The sequence below is a fragment of the Diabrotica virgifera genome, chromosome 5 (genome assembly GCF_917563875.1).
Source record: "Diabrotica virgifera virgifera chromosome 5, PGI_DIABVI_V3a".
In the NCBI taxonomy this organism is placed as follows: Eukaryota; Metazoa; Arthropoda; class Insecta; order Coleoptera; family Chrysomelidae; genus Diabrotica; species Diabrotica virgifera.
Genome location: NC_065447.1, coordinates 10,696,126 through 10,719,430, shown reverse-complemented (window position 1 = coordinate 10,719,430; position 23,305 = coordinate 10,696,126). Strand labels below are relative to the sequence as shown.

At 31.9% G+C, this 23,305-nt stretch overlaps 2 protein-coding genes across 6 annotated transcripts in view; one reads left to right on the top strand and one right to left on the bottom strand.

Annotated features, from left to right (window-relative positions):
* Positions 1–884: 884 nt before the first annotated feature.
* Positions 885–23,292, bottom strand: LOC114334454 (serine/arginine-rich splicing factor 7). 5 transcript variants are annotated; one of them, XM_028284524.2, is made up of 6 exons: positions 23,126–23,292; positions 22,465–22,669; positions 22,161–22,363; positions 18,106–18,147; positions 17,857–18,049; positions 885–4,242 (listed from the first exon to the last, which is right to left on the bottom strand). In XM_028284524.2, the coding sequence occupies exons 3-6, from the start codon at positions 22,348–22,350 to the stop codon at positions 4,020–4,022; spliced, it is 648 nt and encodes a 215-aa protein (XP_028140325.1). In that variant the 5' UTR covers positions 22,351–22,363; positions 22,465–22,669; positions 23,126–23,292; the 3' UTR covers positions 885–4,019. The 5 variants fall into 5 exon arrangements, 4 of the variants coding, with proteins under 4 accessions (XP_028140325.1, XP_028140472.1, XP_028140547.1 ...); XM_028284671.2 differs by having other exon boundaries at positions 885–4,224; XR_003653164.2 differs by lacking the exon at positions 18,106–18,147 and adding an exon at positions 13,875–14,200 and having other exon boundaries at positions 4,039–4,242.
* LOC114335137 (gamma-glutamylcyclotransferase) overlaps positions 22,948–23,305 on the top strand; it is a 44,415-nt gene continuing 44,057 nt past the window's right edge. Inside the window, exon 1 of the mRNA XM_050652261.1 lies at positions 22,948–23,170. The gene's annotated coding sequence lies outside the window, so the exon portion shown is untranslated. The remainder of the gene's footprint in view (positions 23,171–23,305) is intronic.

The following is a 23,305-nucleotide window of genomic DNA, read 5'->3' as shown; positions in this document are numbered from 1 at the left end:
AATATAATATATTGGTAGAACCAAAGAATACTAACACACCCAGTGGGTGTGTTAGTATTCTTTGGTAGAACCTATAGGATGAGATTGGGTGATGTTGAAAACATACTTCTGAGAAATACAGCACATCCTTGGAATATTCTTCCCATATACTAAAAATATGTGCGATAGTACATTCTAAGTATATACATAGAAGGTATATAGCACTTCCTTGGAATATTCTTCCCATATACTAAAAATATGTGCGATAGTACATTAAGTATATAACTAGAAGGTATATAGCACTTCCTTGGAATATTCTTCCCATATACTAAAAATATGTGCGATAGTACATTCTAAGTATATAAATAGAAGGTTTATAGCACCTCCTTAGAATCTTCTAAAAAGTATGTTCTTGGTATATACTGAAAAGAAGTGCGGTAGTACATTCTAAGTATATACATAGAACGTTTAAGTACTGTAATGTAGTATATACTCAGTATATGCTCTGCACATTCGCAATGGTAATTACGCATATTCTAAGTATATACTTTTTCTGAAAAGTATGTTCTATGAATCTACTAAGAACATGAAATTGTTATGTGGGTATTGCCATAGTCGATCTTATACAGTCGGAAAAATGAAAGAATACCCATGAACGATCACTTCAATCACTTATTTTGTATTTGCTGTCTTTTTCTATAACAAGCGTTTGTTGCTTATAGAAAAAGACAGCAAATACAAAATAAGTGATTGATGTGATTGTTCATGGGTATATAACAAACGTTTGTTGTAGAAAACGACAGCAAATACAAAATAAGTGATTGATGTGATCGTTCATGGATATTCTTTCATTTTTCCGACTGTATTTTGATTTCGCTCAGGGGTTCGAAATAATACAAATACCATTTATACAACACCAATGTATTACGTATTATAAGCAGACATAAATTAAATTAAGTTATATTTAAACTCTACAGAGTGCTAAACAATAGAAAAATGTGGTTATATAATTACTTACGAAATAAGTTCTACTGAAAGTTTCTGCAATGAATCAATAAGAATCAACTAAGCATGAAGAAACACAAATTACATAACATTATACATCTATGTATCTTTTGTATAATTTTATTCCTACACAGTCAGATTCAATACACCACATAAGTAATGTTTTAAGAACAACGAAGTTAAAAAACGCTTTTATCAGACATTGCCTTATGATACATCAATTATATCGGATTTATTATCTAAAAATTCACATGTTCTGGGTCTTAATACCTCACTAATTATGGTATGGTCACAAGTCACAGTCACATGAGCAAGTGGCACTTGCCCATTTGATTGTTGAAACACACAAGTTGGCAACACAGCCTGAAGGAGTCTGCGCGATATGTAGCTAGTCAGTAATGCGTTAGCAACGATAACACATGTGCGCTTTATGAGGAAATTCACAAAATGGGATATGATTATCTGCGCGATGATAACTTTGGTAAAAATTAAGGCTTTTATCAATTATTTACTGTGAAATTAAGGTTCTTATCAAACAAAAATTTGTTTTTGAAGTGTAACATATATCATCTTCTATATAACTGATAAAAATCTCACAAGTAAACAGGTTTGGAAGTATAATAAATGACACCATCGATTACATGTTGTACATTAAACCTCATTAATTTTATTAGAAGTGATGTTTCCAAATTGAAGAAATTATTGAAGGCTGATTGAATTTAAGCCATTCAAGAAACAGAATCTACGCTTTTGAAGAAGTGTTTATGCAGTTACTGGTATTAATACCAATAACCGATTGGAAGAGCCGTCCTGAAGCACATGTAAAAAATCAAAAGGAATCCTTTCATGATTTAAAACATTGCGTGCCACGCTTTACTCGGGAGAATAGTCTCAGGGGCCATTGATATCCACGGTCATAAAGTATACACATACGCGTATATCAAAATGCGACGTGGCCCCTGGCAAAATATCTGTGTCTCTCATATATGAGCGACGTGGCACGCAATGTGTTAAGAAAAAGATACCTTCTTTCGATGGGATTATAGAGAGTGGGTAATCACAAATAGACAATATCAATATTTTTTATGAAAGTTGAAACAAAAAAAAAATGAATGTTTTGCAGCCTTTGCCCATAAAAGAATAAATTACTGGAACTAGAGTCGATATATTGATTAGTTTCGAGGAGGCTCTAATCAATGTCAGAAACCAAGTGTTTCTGACATTGACACCACTTGGCAATAATATTGAGATTTTTCCATCAGAGCTTACTTTATCCATTTTTCCAATGCAATCAAAATTTCCCTTTTTTACAATTCACAGATACTCAACAACCTTGAAATTAAGATCACTTATGAATTTTTAGACTGCTCATAATTGTTGACGTATTATCCTATCAAATCATTATCAAAAATGGCCAATTTTGAAGATTTTTAGCAATACTTGAGAAAAACGTTACATTTCTCATGTTTAAACTAGTGTTAAGATATGTGAGATGTTATTACAAGTACAAAAACTAGCCAACAGATGGCGGCTTTGGCGTGACATGATTTGTAGGATAAAAAGCTTCAATTCATAAAAATTCAAACCTATACTTGAACTAAATACTGGACAACGCAACGTGAGAAACGGCTTTTTGCCGTGAGAAACGGCAACGTGAGCACATTTTAACGGTTATAACACAAAAACCACAAAACAGAATATTACTACATGCGTTGACATTTGCTTTACACTTTAGATGACTTTTACTACAGTAATACAAGTGACAAAACTATTTTTCCCATTTCCAATATTTAGCTGATGTAGATCTAATATGTTACGGTGTTACGAATTTGTTTGAAAGTCACCACAAGTATGTGAGTCAATTTGAGAATATCTACAGATAAAATTCATCATCGTTACTTCATAGAGTAAGTTATTTTGAGATTCCATCAAGAGTATTCAAATTGTACTGAAAACAACAACATACGATCTACTGTATTCTTTTACTGCGCATTAGGTGAATCAAAGTCATAATGTCAATGGCTGATGCCTTTCATGGTGAGTCAAATATATAAAAACTGGACATCAATAACAAATTGCCACAAAATAGAAGAAATTGACTTAAAAAGTATGCTGAGTCGAAACTGAACTCAGCGCGATGTCATGTATTTTCATAGAACATTAAAAATACGTTGAACCTGTTGACGAACATTCTATTTAGACTAGCTAGGAATATATGGAGCCGACATCCACTAGATTAAGAAGCGTGATCGTCCTATTATATAAGGATTAACAAAAACACACAAATAGTCATCTAGAGACACACAAAACAATCATATTTTGTTGCTGGAAGGACCAACAATACTTCGAAATTGATTTGGTGCTAGTGCAAAACATTGTGACGTCAGTTTAATAGGTATAATCAGCAATTAAAAATAGGTTACAATGTAGTAACCACAAATTGATATTTACATTGGAAATAAATACAAAGAATATAATATACTCTCCTAGAAGAAAAGTTTGAATGGAACAGATGGTCACATTTAGTTGTCTCTTGAAAATACTGTAGTCGTTGTCAGGCCACATGCACCTACTCAGTAGGAACACAAAATCCTATGCTGAAACGTTACAGGGCAGTAGCCTTCTATTAACGTCTATATTCTTTGGTAAATATATCAGCGAAGAAGAATCAGTTTAAGGTTTTTATGTCAATATTTCATGTCAAAACACTGGCTATCTGGGAAGATGGGACTTTAAAGTGAATTTAAATTGAATAAATTAAAATTTTTCTCCAAAATAAAAGTTTGACTATGTGCCACTTGGCTTGTTATTGATGTCCAGTCTATCAAGAATTTAGGAACACTGAGGACGATTTTTGTTACATATAACATCCAACAACAGGTGCGCAAAACGTATATTAACAACCATATCTGTTAATCAAACAGAAGTGGAACAAATCCAAACACCGTCCTCATCGAAATCTTGCGGAGGATGTCTACGACATTGAGAAACATTCAGTAGAATTTCGGGGATGTTCGAAATCCCCTTTTGTTACACTAATCTTTCGCGTTGCCGTTTTCTTTGACAGATCTGCTATGCGATCTAGATCTAGAGCGAGCTGATCTAGATCTTGAGCGTTTTTCGTTGCTGCGCGAGCGACTGTGGCTTCTCTTCCTAGAATCGGATCTGGAACGGTTCCTGGAGCGGCTCCTGGAACGGGTGTTGCTCCTGCTTCTCGAACGACGGTCTCTGGAACGGCTTCTAGAACGAGATCTGGATCTGATAATGCAAGAAGGCATATAAGTATGATATAAACGTTATTTATAAGAAAGCACAGGAAGTCCAATAAAGTTTTTGAATACATTACATTTGTATCTAGAAAATGTTCTATAAAGTGTATAAAATATAATGACAAAGTATATATTGTTGTTGCGAGGTTTGTTCCCAATATGAATCTGCTTCTTCACATATGAACTTTTTGGGTAATTGTAATGCAAGTAACAAACAAATTAATGCATTATGGTAAATCATTTCTCTTAGCGATTTCTTCTATTTGGACCGTGCAAGTTCGGAAGAGCGACACCTGGTTTCATAGCTCAGCAACATTTGTAACACTTTTAATTATTATATTGGCCAATTATAGTAGTCCTGGTTGCTGGATAATTGTCAAGGCCATGGCCCAAAAAAGAAAAAAGAAGAAAAAGTAAGATTGGGGTTATATTATTAAAAGGTAAACATTGCATGGAAATGCACTTTTCTCTTTGGATTAATTTGTGCGTAGAAGTCGGAAACGAATAGAACTTAAACGGACAATTTTTTGTTGTATTTTTACCGTTTATAACACAGCACTTGCGAAATCACATTTTCTTCAATGACAGTAGGTATGAAATACGTCAATATGAGAATTTCAGGAGATTTTACTCTATATTTTCATGGTACAGTGTAACTTTCATTTATTTAATGGATTTTCAGTAATAATTACTGTCACTATTAAAGTGTTCATCCGTACATCTTGCAAACTTTGGGACAACAAAAGGTGCCTGACGCAAAAATGCTTTACTATCACAGGCAAAATCTAACCAAATCAATCTAATATAATTGCAGAAAATTTTGGTTTATAATTGTAAAAATTGTAATGTATTATAAAAATCAATATATGCACTTCCTTCACTTATACTTCAAATAACTTATAATATGCTTCAAGGCTGTTAAGACATTGAAAATTTTCAAAGGGACAACTTAAAACCTTTTTTGTATAATATAGCTCCATTTGACTAGAATCTTTATACTGAATATACGTGTAGTTTTATTAAAGTACTTTTGTTAATTCACGTCAACAGTCATCAGATTATTATTATATATTTACAGCCATAATGAGAATGATGTAGAGTTACTAAGTTTTGTTGCTTAAATTATCTTTTAACTCATTTTTAGTAAAACTTTTATAATGTGCAATGAAAATAATCAAAAATTGGAACCACAGACACAAGCTGTTGGTCTAGATATCGCAAATTTGTTTTGAACTTTTGGTCTCGTTTCTCTCATGCTAAAGTATAGTACAATCACTTATATGACTTTTATGAATGTTCTTCAAGAAAAGCAATAAGTCAGACAATAATAATAATCAGAGCACTCTTCAAGAAAAACAACATCTGGGGTTTCTCTACTGAAAGATATTGTATGGATGCATATAAATGCATATAAATCATAAGCCACAAGAAAAGATCTTTTAGGCCAATAAACTGGCCTACCACTAAGACTAAGAATATGCTGGTCATGTCCATAGGCTCCCTAATAATCACCTTGCCAAGTTAATTTGGGAGGAAGTTAACTGGGCTAATGATTGTGAGGCTGAAGGAAGAAGACGGCCCAAGGAAGTCAGGTGCTTGAAATAGATTGGTCAAAACGGCAAACAGGTGTATGTTTTCAAAAAACTTTTGATAGTGTGTAAAAAATATATTTTATATCAGCTAAGTACTTTCAACACATAACGTGCCATCATCAGAGCTTCCCAAAAGGACATATTTAAGATAAGATTTTTTTCATATAAAAAATGAGTGAAAAACTTACGTCCTCTTAAAATACCTTCATAGAAGAGCAATTGCTTAACAACACAACAAAAAACATGAATACTGGGCAAAGGCCACAGATATAGGGTAATAACCCTTTACAGTGAATAGAATCACATCTAAATTCTTTTATTAATTTATAAAGACAACATGGCTGAGTCAGACCATTTTGAGCCCACGTGAACAGCAGATCAGCTGAGGAAGACTGTCATTTATTAAAATGGTAAAGAAGGAACTACAATCTTATGCGACCTCTCTCTGACAGATGCTCTTAAATTTGACGATCAAAGATCGATAAATCTAGCTTTGGTCATCATTTACATGCATCGAAACATAGCTTTAGTCCACAAAGAGATAGTAGGATCTTACACAGCATACCTAATAATAACTATACCAAAATGAATCTACTAGAAGATCTAGAAATAAGTAGAGAAATGAAAAGAAACCCTCAAAACTGTGTTAACACCCAGATTCAATTAAATTGTAAATTTGATCCTATTTTTAAGAAATTTCTTTAATAATTTTGGTTTAGTATACAGTATACCCAACAATTTATGAAAGTTTTTTGAACATTACTTTTAGGTATTCTTGAGTTTTCATTCATTTTTTACATATTTTTAAACAAATAAATATTTGTTATTTGTCTGAATTAATCAATACGATTTTTTAAAAAAAAATTTTTAAATAACAGCTTTCGAACTCTGAGCTTGTCAAATGATATTTCTCCTAGGTTTGATTTCATCTAACTTCTTCTACACTTGGTCGAACTATAACAGTTTTGTTTTTGGGAGAATTTTGATAACTTATAATATACACGTTAACATTTCACTTCAATAGTAATACTTAATAGTAATCTTTTGAAAATTTAACTTTAAAATTTAGTATCTTAACTTTAAATTCATTTAACCTATACATGGCTTTTTAGCCATTTTCAATTTTTTAATTAATATTTATGAATATAGAGGTCGCATAAGATTGTAGTTCCTTCTTTACCATTTTAATAAATGACAGTCTTCCTCAGCTGATCTGCTGTTCACGTGGGCTCAAAATGGTCTGACTCAGCCATGTTGTCTTTATAAATTAATAAAAGAATTTAGATGTGATTATATTCACTGTAAAGGGTTATTACCCTATATCTGTGGCTTTTGCCCAGTATTCATGTTTTTTGTTGTGTTGTTAAGCAATTGCTCTTCTATGAAGGTATTTTAAGAGGACGTAAGTTTTTCACTCATTTTTTATATGAAAAAAATCTTATCTTAAATATGTCCTTTTGGGAAGCTCTGATGATGGCACGTTATGTGTTGAAAGTACTTAGCTGATATAAAATATATTTTTTACACACTATCAAAAGTTTTTTGAAACATACACCTGTTTGCCGTTTTGACCTATTTAGAAGTGTGTACAAGTCTTGCAGTCTTTTCCAATTTGAAATAGATTGGACTGTTTACCCAATTTACTTGAATTTTATTACATATATATGTCCATCGGACAGGTTTTGGTTATGTAGTTTATTTTTTAAATTAAATAAAAATTATAACGAGATGGGGCAAAACTGTCAGAAACGTATACTAGTGGACAAAAGACAGGAAAATATATTGAGATTAACATAAAGAATGTCAGAAAACAAATTAGTGAGAATAGTAATAGACCCATCTCAATATGTAAGAACACAAGGACGCACAAGAAAAAAAATGTAGTGCAACATCAATAGAGCCTAAAACTGATGTTAAAAGTTATATGATAATCAAAACAGAATAAAGAAGATTGATATGCAGTTGAACATTTTTTACCAAATACTGAACATTTTTCACCTTGTGCTGGGTTTTCAGAGAGTTTTCACTGAATTTCTCTATTATTATTATAGATATAGCCTTCTGATTCCAATCTTCATATGTTAAACATTCAAATTGTTTAATCTCAAATATTCAATTTTCATATCCGTTATTAAACAATCTTTTTATCACCCCGTATATCACATTAACGCAATTTGTTATTGCATAATTACAGGTGCGACCTGCTAATTTAGTTTAATTATTGCAAATCATAAACAATATTTTTGGCTATGGCACAATATTTTTGGCTATGGCACAATAATTTTGATGACTAAATAAAAACCTTTGTTAGACGCGTGGGCCATGACCCAATTCATATTGCCACCAAGAGAGAACATTCATTAGAAACACCTTCTGGAGACAACATGTAGTCTCAGAAGCATTATCCGTTTAACATTCATACCAGTAACGGCCGGTTTCACAAAGTAAAGTTAACTTGTGGTTAAGAGATAACCAGAGGTTACCCCAAAATATGCGTTTTAGTTTCAGGTCAACGGCGAAGTATGGTTAACTCACAGAATTTTTCATAGATATATTATACTCTAGATTGCGCCTTACGATCTTAAAATGGGTGACGGTTGCGACAGAGATAAATGAGCCTATTTGGTCGGTAGTCTCTTTCTAATTCAAGGGGAGTATCGACGACGTCACTATCCTACTCTATCGACGAGTATTTTAGATGATTTGACAGTTCGAGCGGATGGCGACGAGAACTGGTCGTTTGTCTTCGGACGTGGATAATCCTGGTTCGAATCCCATACCAATCTTTACTTTTTTTATTTTTTATTTAATCAATATTGCGTTTATTAGATATTATTATATCTCTAAAATAAATCTAAGCAAAGAAATATATAACAAATAAGAAAAACTGTGTAGGTACCTATAGATTTTTAAAAATATAAAAGCCAATGTTATTTTTTTAATAAGTTAATGGTACAATAGTATAAAGTAATTGTTAAAAATATTCGTACAAATTACCAATAATTAATATCAACATAATGTACCATCATCGATTTATTAATTGAATCGGTCATTTCAAAAACAACACGAGACACGAGTCACATATTCCTAATTTTACAGAAGAGCAAAGAAAACTACCTATATAGTCGAAAGATGGATGAAATGGATGACATCAAAATTCAGAGTTATATTGTAGTTTTGTTCCTAATGTTTTTACTGGACTGGTGTCGTTTTTGCACACAATGTTTATCTTAAAGGAGTCTATTCCTCTCAAAAAGTTAGTTTCTGAAAATTGTGGACTTTGCTGTTTTTGAAATGACTGATTCAATTATAAGTAATTAGACATTATTTTTATTTATGAAACTATTACAATTTTTTAAAAAGGTAGAAGCAATACAAACATTATTCACGTCATTCGAATAAGGCCGAATTTATATTAATAACGAATGACTTATTTTACAAATAATTATGTATTCCAATATTAACTTACTATACATACATTTATTATCTGCTAGATTTAACTTAGGTCCATTTTTCAGATGTAAAAATATCTAATAAACGCAATATTGATTAAATAAAAATAAAAAAGGTAAAGTTGGTATGGGATTCGAACCACGATTATCCATGTCCGAAGACCAAAGACCATTTCTCGTCACCACCCGCTCGAACTGTCAATACATAATACTCGATAAAGTGGGATAGTCACGTCGTCAATATTCCCCTTAAATTAAAAAGAGACTACCGACCAAATAGGCTCATTTATCTCTGTCGCAACCGTCACCCATTTTAAGATCGTAAGGCGCAATCTAGAGTATTATAAATCTATGGAATTTTTAACCAGAGGTTGGAGAGGGTTACCCTTATGGGTATACCCAGAAGGGTAACAATTATGAAACTGAAACGCATATTTTGGGGTAATTTTGAGGTTATTTCTTAACCACAAGTTAACTTTACTTTGTGAAACCGGCCGTAAGACAGTAAGACTTCATCGATCAGTAGATTTTTAAGTTTCCTGGGTAGAGTGTTGTACATAAATAAAGTTTCATCTTTAATTTGGTACTATCTTATTCACAAATCATGTATGTTAATCTTCTCTGTCCATAGGCCATGCGCATCTAAGTTCTTCAATTAAAATATATATTTTGCAAATCTTATAAAAAATTCCTACAGACATGGTATTTACTTCATTCGGCAGAAAAATAGTTCAGACTACTTGAATTTTACCAAATCGAGTTATTTTTCATCTGAAAATTGACCAACAACCTTAATGTATGGTACCAAGTGAATAAAACTTAGCTACTCTACATCGTATTTATTTTTTTAATTGTGCGCAAAATTTAAAGTCCAATTTTTCAACAAGGAATTGGTCATAAAGGTATAAATTATTTTAAATGTATTTTCTGATTTAATTGCTTTAGAATATTTAATTATTTAGTTTGAGATCCACTTTTATTTATTCGCTTTTTTTTAATTTACCCAACATTTATAATGTTACAAAAATTTAAAATTCAATACTTTTAGTCATTTTAATGAAAGACAAAGGCAAAATGGGAAGTGAAAGAATACTGCAATAAGAGAGGGTAAAAATGCCATATCATCCAGCATCATCTAAAATCTAAACAGTTTCTAGAAAGTGATCTTTTCTGCTCTCAAAACATCGAAATGATGACTCATTTTTACGCTGATTATTTATGAAGTAACTTTTTAAAGAATATTGTATGTCACTGTATTGCCATATCACATATTTTTATTTACGGAACTTAAAAAAAAATAAAATTTTTAATCTGTTCCAAAATACATTTAAAATAACTCACACATTCAGAAACCTTTTAAATATGCTCACCCCTATAAAATTTACCCTTCCTTCTTTTGGTACAATGTGGTGGAATGAAAGCTACTTCAAGGTGAAAATTATGCGAAAAAAAAAATTGAAATTGACACAAGTTTGGCCTGTTATTAAAATCTTAGTTGACGGTTATTGATGCCGTTATTGGTCAGTTAACTGGTTGATCATGCGGTTCAATGGTCAAATTATGACAAAGAAATGTCAGCAATTAACAGGGTTTTACAGCTGCTTAATTGTAGGAGATTTTCCCTCATGACGGGCATGGTCATTTGTCATTGCAGACTTGAACACCACCTGTCAGCGCCTAGATCTGAAGAGGCCAGTCAAACAAACACTCACGTGCCATCAAGTCTACTCCAGCTGATGATTTTCCTCTTATGTCGTCCAGTTGGCTCATCCTCCGTGGTTATTGCTTGTGGATGATCTCCAGCTGTCACACTGGAATTGGTTTCACCCTCTTTATCAAAGTTACTATTTAAGACAGTGGTCCAAAAGTCCACCAACCAGATATTTAGCTTAGGTCTACTTTCAGTAAAGTGGTTTTGATGATACTGACGCCTCTGAGGAAGAGTACTGTATAAGTTCGAAGGATTCTTTTATTCAGAGGTCTCTTGTATCAAAAGGGTTTTAAAGAGGGAAGTATCCAAAGTTAGGCAGAACGAAAGTTAGGCAGAATGTTGGCTAGAAGAAGAAATGTATATGTTACAGTTCAAGTTGATTATCCAGTTGGAGTTGACTTTTCCTAGTTCGAGTCGACTCAAACTGCTGGTTTTAGTAAAAGTTGATTACAAATATAAAATGAAGATTTTTATTCACCATTTACTAGTCAAAGTAGACTCCAACTAGTTAAAGTATACTCTTCCTAATGCCATTTAGTAAAAATTGATTCACACAAACAACCGATTCTAGAAATTAAATGTTACTGTATATTATGTTCAAATCGTGATATTTATAGTCCAGGCTGTATCGTCGCCCCCGTTAGGTAAATTATCCCAGTTCGATTTTTTTGCACTAACTTACTCAAAAAGAGGTCCGTATAACGAATCCACATGGTGTCAGGTGGTACCGTAATCGAAAAATTGTTTAAACAATTTTTTTAAACAAATTCACGAAAAAAATTCCCTTCGGACATTTTTTTACATCATTAATTTGGGTCATTCGGAGCAAAAGAGGTCTTTTGTGATTTTTCTGTAAAATTTATTGTTCTCAAGTTATACGCGATTTAAATTTTGAAAAATGCGAAAATGACCATTTTCAAGGCTTAATAACTCAGTTAAAAATTATTATTATGAAAGTCAGAAAGTCACCAAATCAAATTTTAACTACCCCCTACAAGCTACTGAAGAAATATTTGTCATTATTTTATTACTAAGCTGTTATTTTTAATTATTAACAATGAGCGCTAGGAGCGTATTGAGGCGGCCGTCAATGTGAGTGCGACTGAGATGCACCATTGGACGGTCGGAATGGAGGATCTTACTCGCACTCACATTGACGGTTGCCTCAATACGCTTTTAGCGCTCATTGTTGATAATTAAAAATAACAGCTTAGTAATAAAATAATGACAAAAGTTTCTTCAGGATCTTGTAGGGGGGGGGGGGGTTTAAACTTTGATTAGGTGACTTTCTGACTTTCATAATAATAGTTTTTAATTGAGTTATTAAGCCTTAAAAAATGATCATTTCGCATTTTTCAAATTTTAAATCGCGTATAACTCGAAAACTATCAATTTTAGAGAAAAATCACAAGAGACGTTTTTTGCTCCGAATGACCAAAATAATCTAAAAAAATTTGTCCGGAGTGAAATACTTAGTTATTTATAAAACAGTTCGTGAAGTATGCTTTTTGCGTTGTTTAGAGCACGAGCGGCCCGAGTGCTATACATCGCCTAAGTGCGCAAAAAGTACTTCACACACAGTTTCATACAATATTTTATCTACCAAAAAACAAATAAAAAAACTGCAACTCTTCGTCACTGGAATACATTCCTATTTTACAATTTTTTAGAACTTTGACATTTAAGAATTCAAACTTCTGTCAAACCACAAAACTTCCAAAACTTTTTTTGTAATTTATTGTTCACATGTCATCACCATGACAAGGCGAAAGTTAAGGATACTTGATTATATGAAAGTGTGCTAAAAAACAGTGCGAAAAATAAATTCCATTTAAAATACATTATATCTTCAGGCACACTTTAAACCCTTCATGTACTGCTATATATATTTACAATTTTCACACAATAAAAACTTGTACATAATATGAGGTAGAGTAGATAAGAATTATTTTTGTGAATTTGGTTAACAAAAATTGGTTAAACAATTTTTCGACCACGGTACAGCCTACTGTGTATTTGTTATAAGAATGTATTTGTTTGAGTAAGTTTGTGCAAAAAAATCGAATCATAATAATTTACCTAACGGGGGCGACGTTATAGCCTGGACTAATAAGTAGTTGAAACGGTCCAAACCAAGAGACTCACACTCATCAAAAATGCACGTGAGATTATACTCGTATAAATTGTTTAATCTACTTTTACTAACAAGAGTTAGGAAGAGTCAACTTCAACTAGTAAAAGTTGATTTAAATTTTTCAAATCAACTTTTACTGCTCGTTTCAGTTGGAGTTGACTCGAACTAGGAAAAGTCAACTCTAACTGAGAATCAACTTGAACCGTAACATATACACATAAAAACACCTAACAAATATTTTAATAAATATTTACAATATCAAATAAATAAACTGCAAGATTATTGAAAAATATATGATACAAAGCTTATAAATGTTGCATGAAAAGTTGAAATCTTTTACAACCTTTTTTTCTAGGCGATAAACAGTTACTGATACTTTTCTGGCACTTAATATTTTAACTCAATACTGTTATTTCATACAATTATCACGAAAGTGTTATTAGTAACATAATGTAAAGTTGATAATAAATGAATACCAAGTTAAATGAGATGAATGGAAATTGTGGGATTATTTTGATGGATATCACATTTTTAATACTCTTAGAAAGTATTTGTTTATTATTTAATAATATGTGTATAAAAATTATTAGCCTAAATATTAAATGGGTTAAAAATAAACGAGATGTCAATTGTCAATTCATCACTACCACAATTTCCAAGTAGCAATCAAACCACCATAGAAAATTTGTTAATTATATACCCTATTAGTTGTAAATTCATTAAAAATTTTACCATTTTTTATTGTGACAGGGCTCATAAGCACTAGTAGTCGTGACGTAAACATTGTAGATAGAAGAGTTATCAATCTCAATTGTAGAGTATTTGTAGGAGCTAGGAGCTTAGAGGGTCATGCCCAAATATTGAATCGGCTATCTCTCACTGGCTCACAGTAGTTTTTTCTCATTTTGATCATACTGATACATTTTGCATTGTGTGCAGGTCGTAGTAGAGAACGATGAAATTCTACGTGGAAGTCTACGAAGTCAGTGGGAGACAACAACTAGGCGTACTAGACGAGTGATTGTGATTTACCTGTCTACTGTCCACAGACTCTTAACCTATAAACATGGCAGTAAGGTCAAGCCAATTTTTCACCTTTTAGTGTCATGAAATCACCACACTTTTTTTAAATGGTTTTTGTGTGGAAAATAACTATCAAAATTTAATAAAAGTAGAAACTTAAATTAATAATTGATTAATGAATAGAATGTGCATACTATACTGAGTACAGTAATTCAAAAATGTTTAATAAACGTAAGACCATTTTAAAACCATGGTGAGGAAAATTGATAGAAAAGGAAAAAACTGTGGAACAAAGTAAAAACGCAGTAAAATAGAATGCAAAATCAAACAATTAGGCATAAGATAAAAGAAATTTTCATCTAACTGATGTAAATTTCAAGCTTCATTAAAGCTTTACATAAAAAGTTCAGTTTAAAATGTCTTATTTAAAAAAAAACAGCTAAACTAACCAAATTGCAATTTTAGATAAACTTTTGATAATATTGTCCACAAAAACCATTTATATTAGAATTCAGTTCCAGAATTGAAAAACATAACATAAAAAATAAATCTACGCAAAAAATATATAAAATAAATATAAAAATATGTTGTCTAAATTATATTTAAAAATGTGCAATATTTTACGAGATAAGAAATGGTATTTGTTATAATAGGCGATTTTAATATGTGGGTCAATTCACGAGATGATATGAAGCAATACATGGATGATTATGCAGCAAAGTTGTATAAGCGGAAGAAAGCAAGTGATGTATTGTGTGATAGTAAGATTTTAATGAAACTAAGAGGAAAATACTGTAAAACTCCAAGTCATAGTCATACTAAGAGTACATGTTTAGAGTATATCTTACCAACTTAACTGTCCTATATAGTGTTCAGCCACAATATTTGCTATGTGCAGGTCATTGGACTCTTTTTAAATTACCTTGTATTACAGCCAAAAGGATGTGGTACTTTTGTACTAGCATTTCATAACTCTAGCCTTCTATGATCCATTTTTGAACATAGAGGCCTTGCTTAACTCCTTCAATCAATTTATATCCTGAGCAACATACAGTACAACCTGCCATATCCGGACGGTTCTGCCGTCCGCATCTACCGAAATCTACAGAGAAAGGCAGTCCTGCTGTTGGACAACGCACCCTCTCATCCCAACCTAAAAGAACTAAAAGATGGCGAAATAAAGTGTCTTTTTTGCCCCCCAAATGTGACATCCCTCTGTCAGCATATGGATCAAGGTATTATAGAATCTATAAAAGGTGTCTGTCGATGAAAGTTATTGACGGCGTTGATCACTGGAATGTAGAAGGAGAAAACGTTTTAAAGACTATAAAAGAAGTGGTCTTGATATCCGGATTTTTTCATATCTAGATCGGTCTGTCGCCACATTGATCCGGATATGACAGGTTTTACTGTACTTCCAATTTGTTCTGGTTATTCTGTGATGTCATCTACCCATCTCATCAGTGTTCTTCATCTTGGTCTTGTACCTTTGTGAGGTCTCCAATGTTCTATTGTGGCATTCCAACGTTAGTCTTTTTGTCTAGAAGTGTAGCCTACAAAGCACCAATTGAGTTTGGTAACTCTTGTTGTGATATCTTCAACTTTTGTTTTTGTTCTTACCCAGTCATTTGCCTTTGTACCTGACAGTTGTATACCCAACATTGCTCTTTCTGTTGCGGCTAGTTTGTTGAATGAATACGAAAACAAATGTCATACAAGAAGAAAAAGGTTTAAACAAGAGACCTTTGTAATAACTCTCTACTTGGTTTTAAATTGTGTAAATAAGTGTAAAAGAGACCTTACCACAAAACAAAACTAAAACGCATTTGGGTGTTTATTAAAATAAAGTAGTCTACATAAGTATTCCAGAACTGGACTCTTTAATGTTCTAAAAGTGGTGGTGTTAACATACATGATAGTTGCTATGGGTTGTTGCCATTCTGGCAACAAAAACAACTAAACTATGAGTACTGTGAAATTCTGCTGTTTAAAACTTTCTTACCTACACTAACTGAGCATAATTAGAATGTACATTTTTATAACGGAAAAGAATATATTTATATAAAAAGATATTCACAAATTATTTTTTTCCTTTGAGATATTCGTAAGTTAAATACTTCTAGTTATACTCAGTATTCAACATTTATTTACACAGATATGTGACAGCTCTTTGTTGAGTAATATTTACCTCCATACTAGTGAAAGGATTACAAATGAAATTAAAGCTCTATAAAATTATATGCAGTATACAGTTGTAGCATTTTCTGCTCTGCTATTGAGTTCTGCTTCTTGAGATCCTGTTTCTTCTATTATTACTCCTAAGTACGTAAAAATTTTCACTGGTTATGTTTTTGTTCCTTTAATTTCTTATTAAGTTCTATTTATTTCCTATCTGCATAACTTTTGTTGTATTATTTATCTTCATTACGTTTTAAGTGGTACTATTAGTGATACTTTTCAATCTTCAGGTATATCTTCATATTTCCATATTTTATTCATTATTTTTAGTCACATATTTGTTCTTTTTTCCCATGTTTTTAATATTCCTGCTGTTATTCTATCCAGTCCAAGTATGTACTTTTCCATACTTAAGCATTTGTATTGTTTCTTCTAGTTCTTCCTCGTTTATTGAGTTTTTTCTATTATCTTCCACTATATTATTTTGCTCTTCATTAATTTCATCTTGGTTTTCATCCATTAATAATTCTTCAAAGTGTTCTTTCCATCTTTTTACTGTCTTTTGTATCTAATATTAATTCTTCATTTTTATCTTTAATGCTGTATATTTCTTATTTTTTCCTGTGTTATTATCCTCTTCAAGCAAATTTTTTTAGATAATCCATTTTTTAAATTTGTCTGGAAACATTTCCCCACGAAAAAGTGGTTTAGACAGTTCGTTTCTGATAATTCATTAATAATTTTGTTATTGTCTAACAAAAATATCTCAAAATTAAAAAAAGACATTAAAGATTTTTTATGGACATTCCCTGAAAAGTTATGAATTTTTTGTTCAGAGTCTGAGATAATTGTACACAAAGTCTCATATTATTAATTTACCAGTAAAGATGAATAATTGATCACAAAATACTGAAATTACATGGGTCTAGAAGTATAAGGCAAAAAGAATAACAAAAAAACACTAATTTTATAATAACATGATCTATATTAAATTATTTTCAAAGAATTTTTAATCATACATGACCTGTTTATTCCCTAAAAATATGATCTAAAAGTCCAAAAGCAAAAAACACCGAAAGTTTGTAAACCCACTGTGTAATCTCTGTAGATTAATAATTTCAATTTTCAAAAAGAAGAAGAATCTCTGTAGATTCTTAGTTTAAATTTTCAGTATTTTAAAACATTGAGTAAGCTTCTATTTTGATAATCTGTTAAATTATGTATAAATCGCTCAAGATTTCTACTGCTAAAAAAGCTTTATTTACTTTTTACTGCTAAAAAGTTTCAATGGTGTATGATAGGAAAATCATTAAATTAATTCAAAAACAAAGAAATGTTCTTGTATAATTGGGCAATACCCTTTATTGAAGTCAATTTCGTCATTTTACTTTACAATTATTGTAAACTCAAACGATTTACAAAGTTGTGAGTCCTGAAAAATATTACTCAACAAAAAAGCTAACTATCATAATCAAATCCAAGTTTAAAAGAAGAAAAGAAGGTTAAAAAGTACCTATGCCTCCTCGACGATCTGTATCTGTTGCAGTCTCTAGCATAGTGTCCTCTATCTCCGCAATCATAGCACCTGTCATCCGGGTGAAATGGTTTTCCACGAGATCGGGGAGGGGGGCCGCGGTAACGTCCATTACCGCTCTTCCCATTGGACATCTCGACTCTAGCTCTTCGCCCACATATCGTCCGGCCATCTGTAGGGAGACAAATAATTAGTGTGTAAGTTGGTTCAAAGTAGTGGCAAGCATACATTTTTCTACTCGCACTCTGTGACTGCCGATTCTATGACCATCTGATAAATGAAGATGAGAAAATTTAGTTAATAGAGTATACTAAAAATTTATTATTATTTATTAAAGTGGACTGTTTTTTGAAGAACCTCGATATATATTTTGCATACATTTGATATTACTTATTATACATATTGTAGATATTCAGTAATAATGTATGGGACATAAGTTTTCAGAAAAAGTTATATCTATAATTTCTATCCAATTTTGATTTATACAGTAACCGCTACCCTACTAGATACATAGGAACATTGAGCTCTTGTTGTCAATAGTCCTGGACCCTTCACTTGTTGCAATGTTTATTTTTATTTATAGTGACGTGTATAATGTCAGAAAATGTAAAGAAACTGAATATTAACATAGAAAGTTGACAAATAATAAATCAACTGTATTTATGTTTAAAGTTGTCACTTTGTTAAAGTTGTAAAAGTTTTAAAGTTTTGTAATATTCTTGGTGTTTGAATAAAGTTATCTTAAAGCAGAGTAACAATGGTATTAATTTATGTATTTTTTTGTGTAAAAAAACTATTCTGAATAGTTTCTTGACAGTAACATGACAGGGATGAAAGTCGCATCTGAGAATGGACCGGATTAGAATATTAAGCATAGCAATTAGGCACCTACCTATGTATATAGTAGCATGGCGCTTACTGTATATTCATGGTGTTCATTACAAGAGCAGTAAAATTGCTTAGTTGGAATTCATTAATTATAAAGATGGATTAACTATGAGCCCCTTCTCATTTCAGTTGGCCCACCTTTGGAATTTTCAGTTTATGACAATTACCATAAACAAATCATAATCTACATGCTTCTGTAAGTTCCCATATTAAATTATTATGTTATTTTTTATCAATATTTATTAGAAACATTAACATTATCGTTTTTTATTAAAAATTTGCTAAATTGTGGCTTTTCATTCACTTACATCAACATACATTGATTTTTTCGTAATTATCTTAAAACTAGAGCTAGCTGTGAAAAATGACATCAAAACAATAATTGTCAGTTAATGTCAAATGTATGTTTTCATATTATAAAACCTATTGACATTTGTGAGTAGTAAAATGGGGGATATAAAGTGAGAAAATTTATTCAACATTAATTTTTTATTTCTGGAAAGGGGTCCTCCATTAATCACGTGATGTTTTTTGGCATTTTTTAAACCCTCCCCCTTGGTGACACACAATGAGGTTTAAAACCATCTACATCATGCATATTGTGACATTTCATGATTTCTTTATGGACCCCTCGCCACCTTTTGAGCCTCACGTGATTAATGGACAGCCCCAAAATATAATTCAAAAATCATGATGTTGCAGTTGTCACAGTATAGTGTAAGAAATATAGTTGTTATAAGATAAAAAAAAAACCTCGGGTTTGATCACAAAACCTAAAAATATTAGAAAAAGTAAAATAACCAAAGCAGATTGAAGGGCATTAAGATTTATTATAAGGGGAAAATGACGTTTAGCTTATCTAGATTTAAGTGTTTTGTGGAGTAACATTAGAAGACACGTTTCTAGATCAACATGTCGCCAACTGGCCCACAAATTAGGATTTGCTACTTACAAAGTTATATAGTTGAAAAAATCAGTACAAATTGATTTTGAAAAATTCCATTTTATCTCTGGCTGAAGAAAATCCACTTTTAACATTACAACAAAAGAAAAATAGGTTAAAATGCCCAAAAGAGCTTTAAAATTGGGACACATTAATGATGGGATGTAATACAATGAAGTGATAAGTCCAGATTTGAAGTGTGTGTTGGAGACAGTAGAAGTAGCGTTATTCACAAGAAGAATGAAGCTTTTCAAACTGAATGTCTCAAGAGAAAAGTCAAATTTCCTGGGTTCATCATGATCGGGGCAGTATGTCATCTAGAGGGGTGCAAAAGTTGAATTTTATAAGGGCAAATATTTAAAGCTTTTAGAAAATATATTCCTATTTTTTCCTATTTCTACACATGCAGCTGAAACAAGGACTCTCAAAAAAATCACTAGAAGATCAAAGCCTTCAAAATGTGGGTCTCTATACTTTATTTCATGTTAAGAATGGAATGTTACGCTTATGGAGATCAGTGTTGACAAACCTCTCGGACACAGGTGGCTATTCGACTGCCGATATATGATTCATTTTAATCAGTACAGTGTGGCATCAGCGCGCTTCTATCGTCGTTCATAAGAAATGCATGGGGCTATCTTCGCAATGTTCTATTCCTAACGTGAAATAAAGTATAGAACAATTTATTCTACGCATATCCTGGACAGAACATAGAACCAACTTATCAATCCCGGAAGATATTCATATAAAAGACGGGCTATTAAAAAGAGTAAAGCGATCATCCCTAAACTACTTTCGTCACACTGCCAGATCAGAGACAATGGAACTGTTGATATTAGAAGGAAATGTAGAACGCCAAAGACCAAAATAAAGATCTCAAACACGATGGGCAGACCAAAAAAAGACTCTGGTGGCAAAAACTGTACATGAACTCGTCCATCTGGTATTGTAACTAATGGAGACAGCAAGCTAACAATAGGCACGTTCCAAGTGACATGAAAACCATTCTTCGTACTGCCCTCATCATGCGCATTATTAAAAATGCGTTCCAAGCGAACATGAACGATGATTCGTATCATACACTGTGTTGTTCCAAGCGATCCATGTACCGTTTCGAAATAGGTAATTGAACGGTCCTTTTGATGCATGCCTTCAAGCAGAAACTATTTGCAATGACTTGCGCAGTTAGGATTGTTTTCATTTTTACTGGGCACTTCGTGGCACTGCTATTGATCAGCTGATGATTCGATAATGGCATCCACAATCCACGCTATTAATACTTGTGAATCTTGATTTTCGTTGGATAATTTATAATAATACAGTTTAATAATAATAATAGCGTTTATTGTCCAACAGAATCCATTTACAGGACAAAATATTGCACAAAAAAATTAAATGAAATATTAGTAATTCATAGGTACCAATACATCAAAAATTTTACAAAACTAAATCTGAAAGTAAAGAAATAAATTATTAATCACCTAGGTAGATCTTGGCCATAATAAAAAATGTGGATAATTTATTTTTTTTTTCATAGAAGACAGCGATGTCACGTCAAATATCGAGTCTTGAGGAAGATTTTTAAGTTGAAATGATAAATTTCATAAAGAAATGACAATTTCTAACTATCTAGCAAACTACTATTGGTACTCGTACTGAAAATGGTTCCAGCGCAACTCGAATTTGAAATGGTACACACTACGTTCCACGAGTGTTACGTACCAGTAATCGGTTTGGGATCAAAAGAAAACCATTCAAGGGCGATTCTGCGCATTAAAACAGTCCATTCGATTTCGTGACAGTTCAAGGGATCGTACAAATGTGTCATCTTGGAACGAACCTAATATTAAGTCTTATCATGCCCTGACAAGGTATCAAAGATGAGAACAAGCTGCCAAAGACATGATTTAGTAAGATGGAAGCTTTTTAGTTTTTTGTCATAGTCAAAAATGGTTTTTCATACTTTCGTGGGTGCTAAAGTTAGATTATTCTAAAAATAGAAATAAAGACAAAAACAATAGTCCACTGGAAACATTTAATTTAACCCCCTTGCTTCTATATTGTCGTTTGTAAAGTCAAGCATTAATTTACATTTACATTTGTATAGTGTAGTATGTTTTATATATTCCTGTTATAGAATTCAAAATACATTTTTTTCTCCATCAGTGGCAGATATGGCACCTAACTGTCCAGCACAAAAAAATAAATTGACAAGTAAAAAATAAAAAAAATATACCTAAACTGGTAAATTACAGTGTTTTAATAATAAAATACTGTAATAAAACCTGAATCAGAAGTTCTAGGGCAGAGAAAGATGCAGTTGATTATTAAATAAACAATAATTGGTATAAACATCTAAAAACAAACAAAAAAATTAATGAACAAGAAACACCAAGAAAAACTAAAAACTCGGGGATCAACAAAAAACAGTTTAGAACAACATCGGTGTTACCTAATCCTCGAATAGCATCTTCTGCGTCTCTGGCGTCTTCGAACTCTACAAAAGCAAAGCCGGGTGGATTCCTGGCTACCCAAACGTTTCGTAGCGGTCCATAATATTTAAAAGCATCTTCGATTTCCTGTTTAGAGGCACTATTTCCTAAATCTCCAACATATACTTTACAGTCTGAATATCGAGACATCTTGATGAGGTACCTAGGGGGAAACAGCAAGAATGCTATTGATTTTGGCTCATTTCAACCGGTATTGTTTTATTTGTGTCATAGTTGAAATCCCGTTGAAACTTTATAACTTACCTCTTTAGCACTACAATAAAATTAAGCCCCGCGAAGAGGCTGAAAACCTTTCACAAAATATTAGAAGTTATTTAAATTTATTATACAATTTAAAAACAATATGGACGCTCTTTCTAGTTCTTTATCCCGCTCTACTTCGACCGGTTTCGGTTTCCGGCTTGTCTTCTTCCTTCCTTCTTGCAGCTTGGTTCTACAGTTCTGCAACCTGCAAAAATAAAATTCACAAACAGGTATTGACACTTCAGTTTTTCTGGAGAATTTTGAAGAAATTACAATACATGAGTGAAAATAAATTACACACACATTTAAAAAAGGTTATAAAATTATGGTAAATCAGTCTGCTACTCAGTTTGAGTTTGTTTTACGCAAATTATTATACGAGGGATTTACCTGAGTGAAACAAATAAAGTGTTGGTGATAATGGTTATGCAATGACAGATAATATGACAGATGTCAGCTGTATACACCGCGTATTTTAAATTTAAGAAATAATATTTACGGAGAGTCATAAAATAAAATATAATATGTAGTTTAAAATGAGTCGGTTTATCAGTTGTTATAATTATAGTCTATTAAGTGTAAAAATGTTAGATAAAGCCTATTTTTAAGTACGGTACATTTATGCATATTTAAAGTAATGTTTTATCTTTTTCAATGTCACCTGCAAGAATTGTAGTGCTGGAACTATTCATCTGTTCTTAAATATGTAAGTTATTCTCTTTTAATTACTCTCTTTTAGTTGTTTATTATAACCACTCTTCTATTTTTCTAAATACTCTGTTTAAATATGGTTTAAAAATTATTCATAAGATAATTTACTTATCTTTGACCTTACACTAGT

What these genes read in the sequence shown, in the direction of transcription:
- LOC114334454 (XM_028284524.2), bottom strand. Translation starts at nt 22,350, where the DNA reads ATGTCTCGATATTCAGACTGTAAAGTATATGTTGGAGATTTAGGAAAT. An exon ending in CAGAGTGCGAGTAGAAAAAT is followed by an intron (nt 18,050 to 18,105) that starts GTATGCTTGCCA and finishes GTCTCCCTACAG; the next exon opens with ATGGCCGGACGATATGTGGG. An exon ending in AGATCGTCGAGGAGGCATAG is followed by an intron (nt 4,243 to 17,856) that starts GTACTTTTTAAC and finishes TTGCATTATCAG; the next exon opens with ATCCAGATCTCGTTCTAGAA.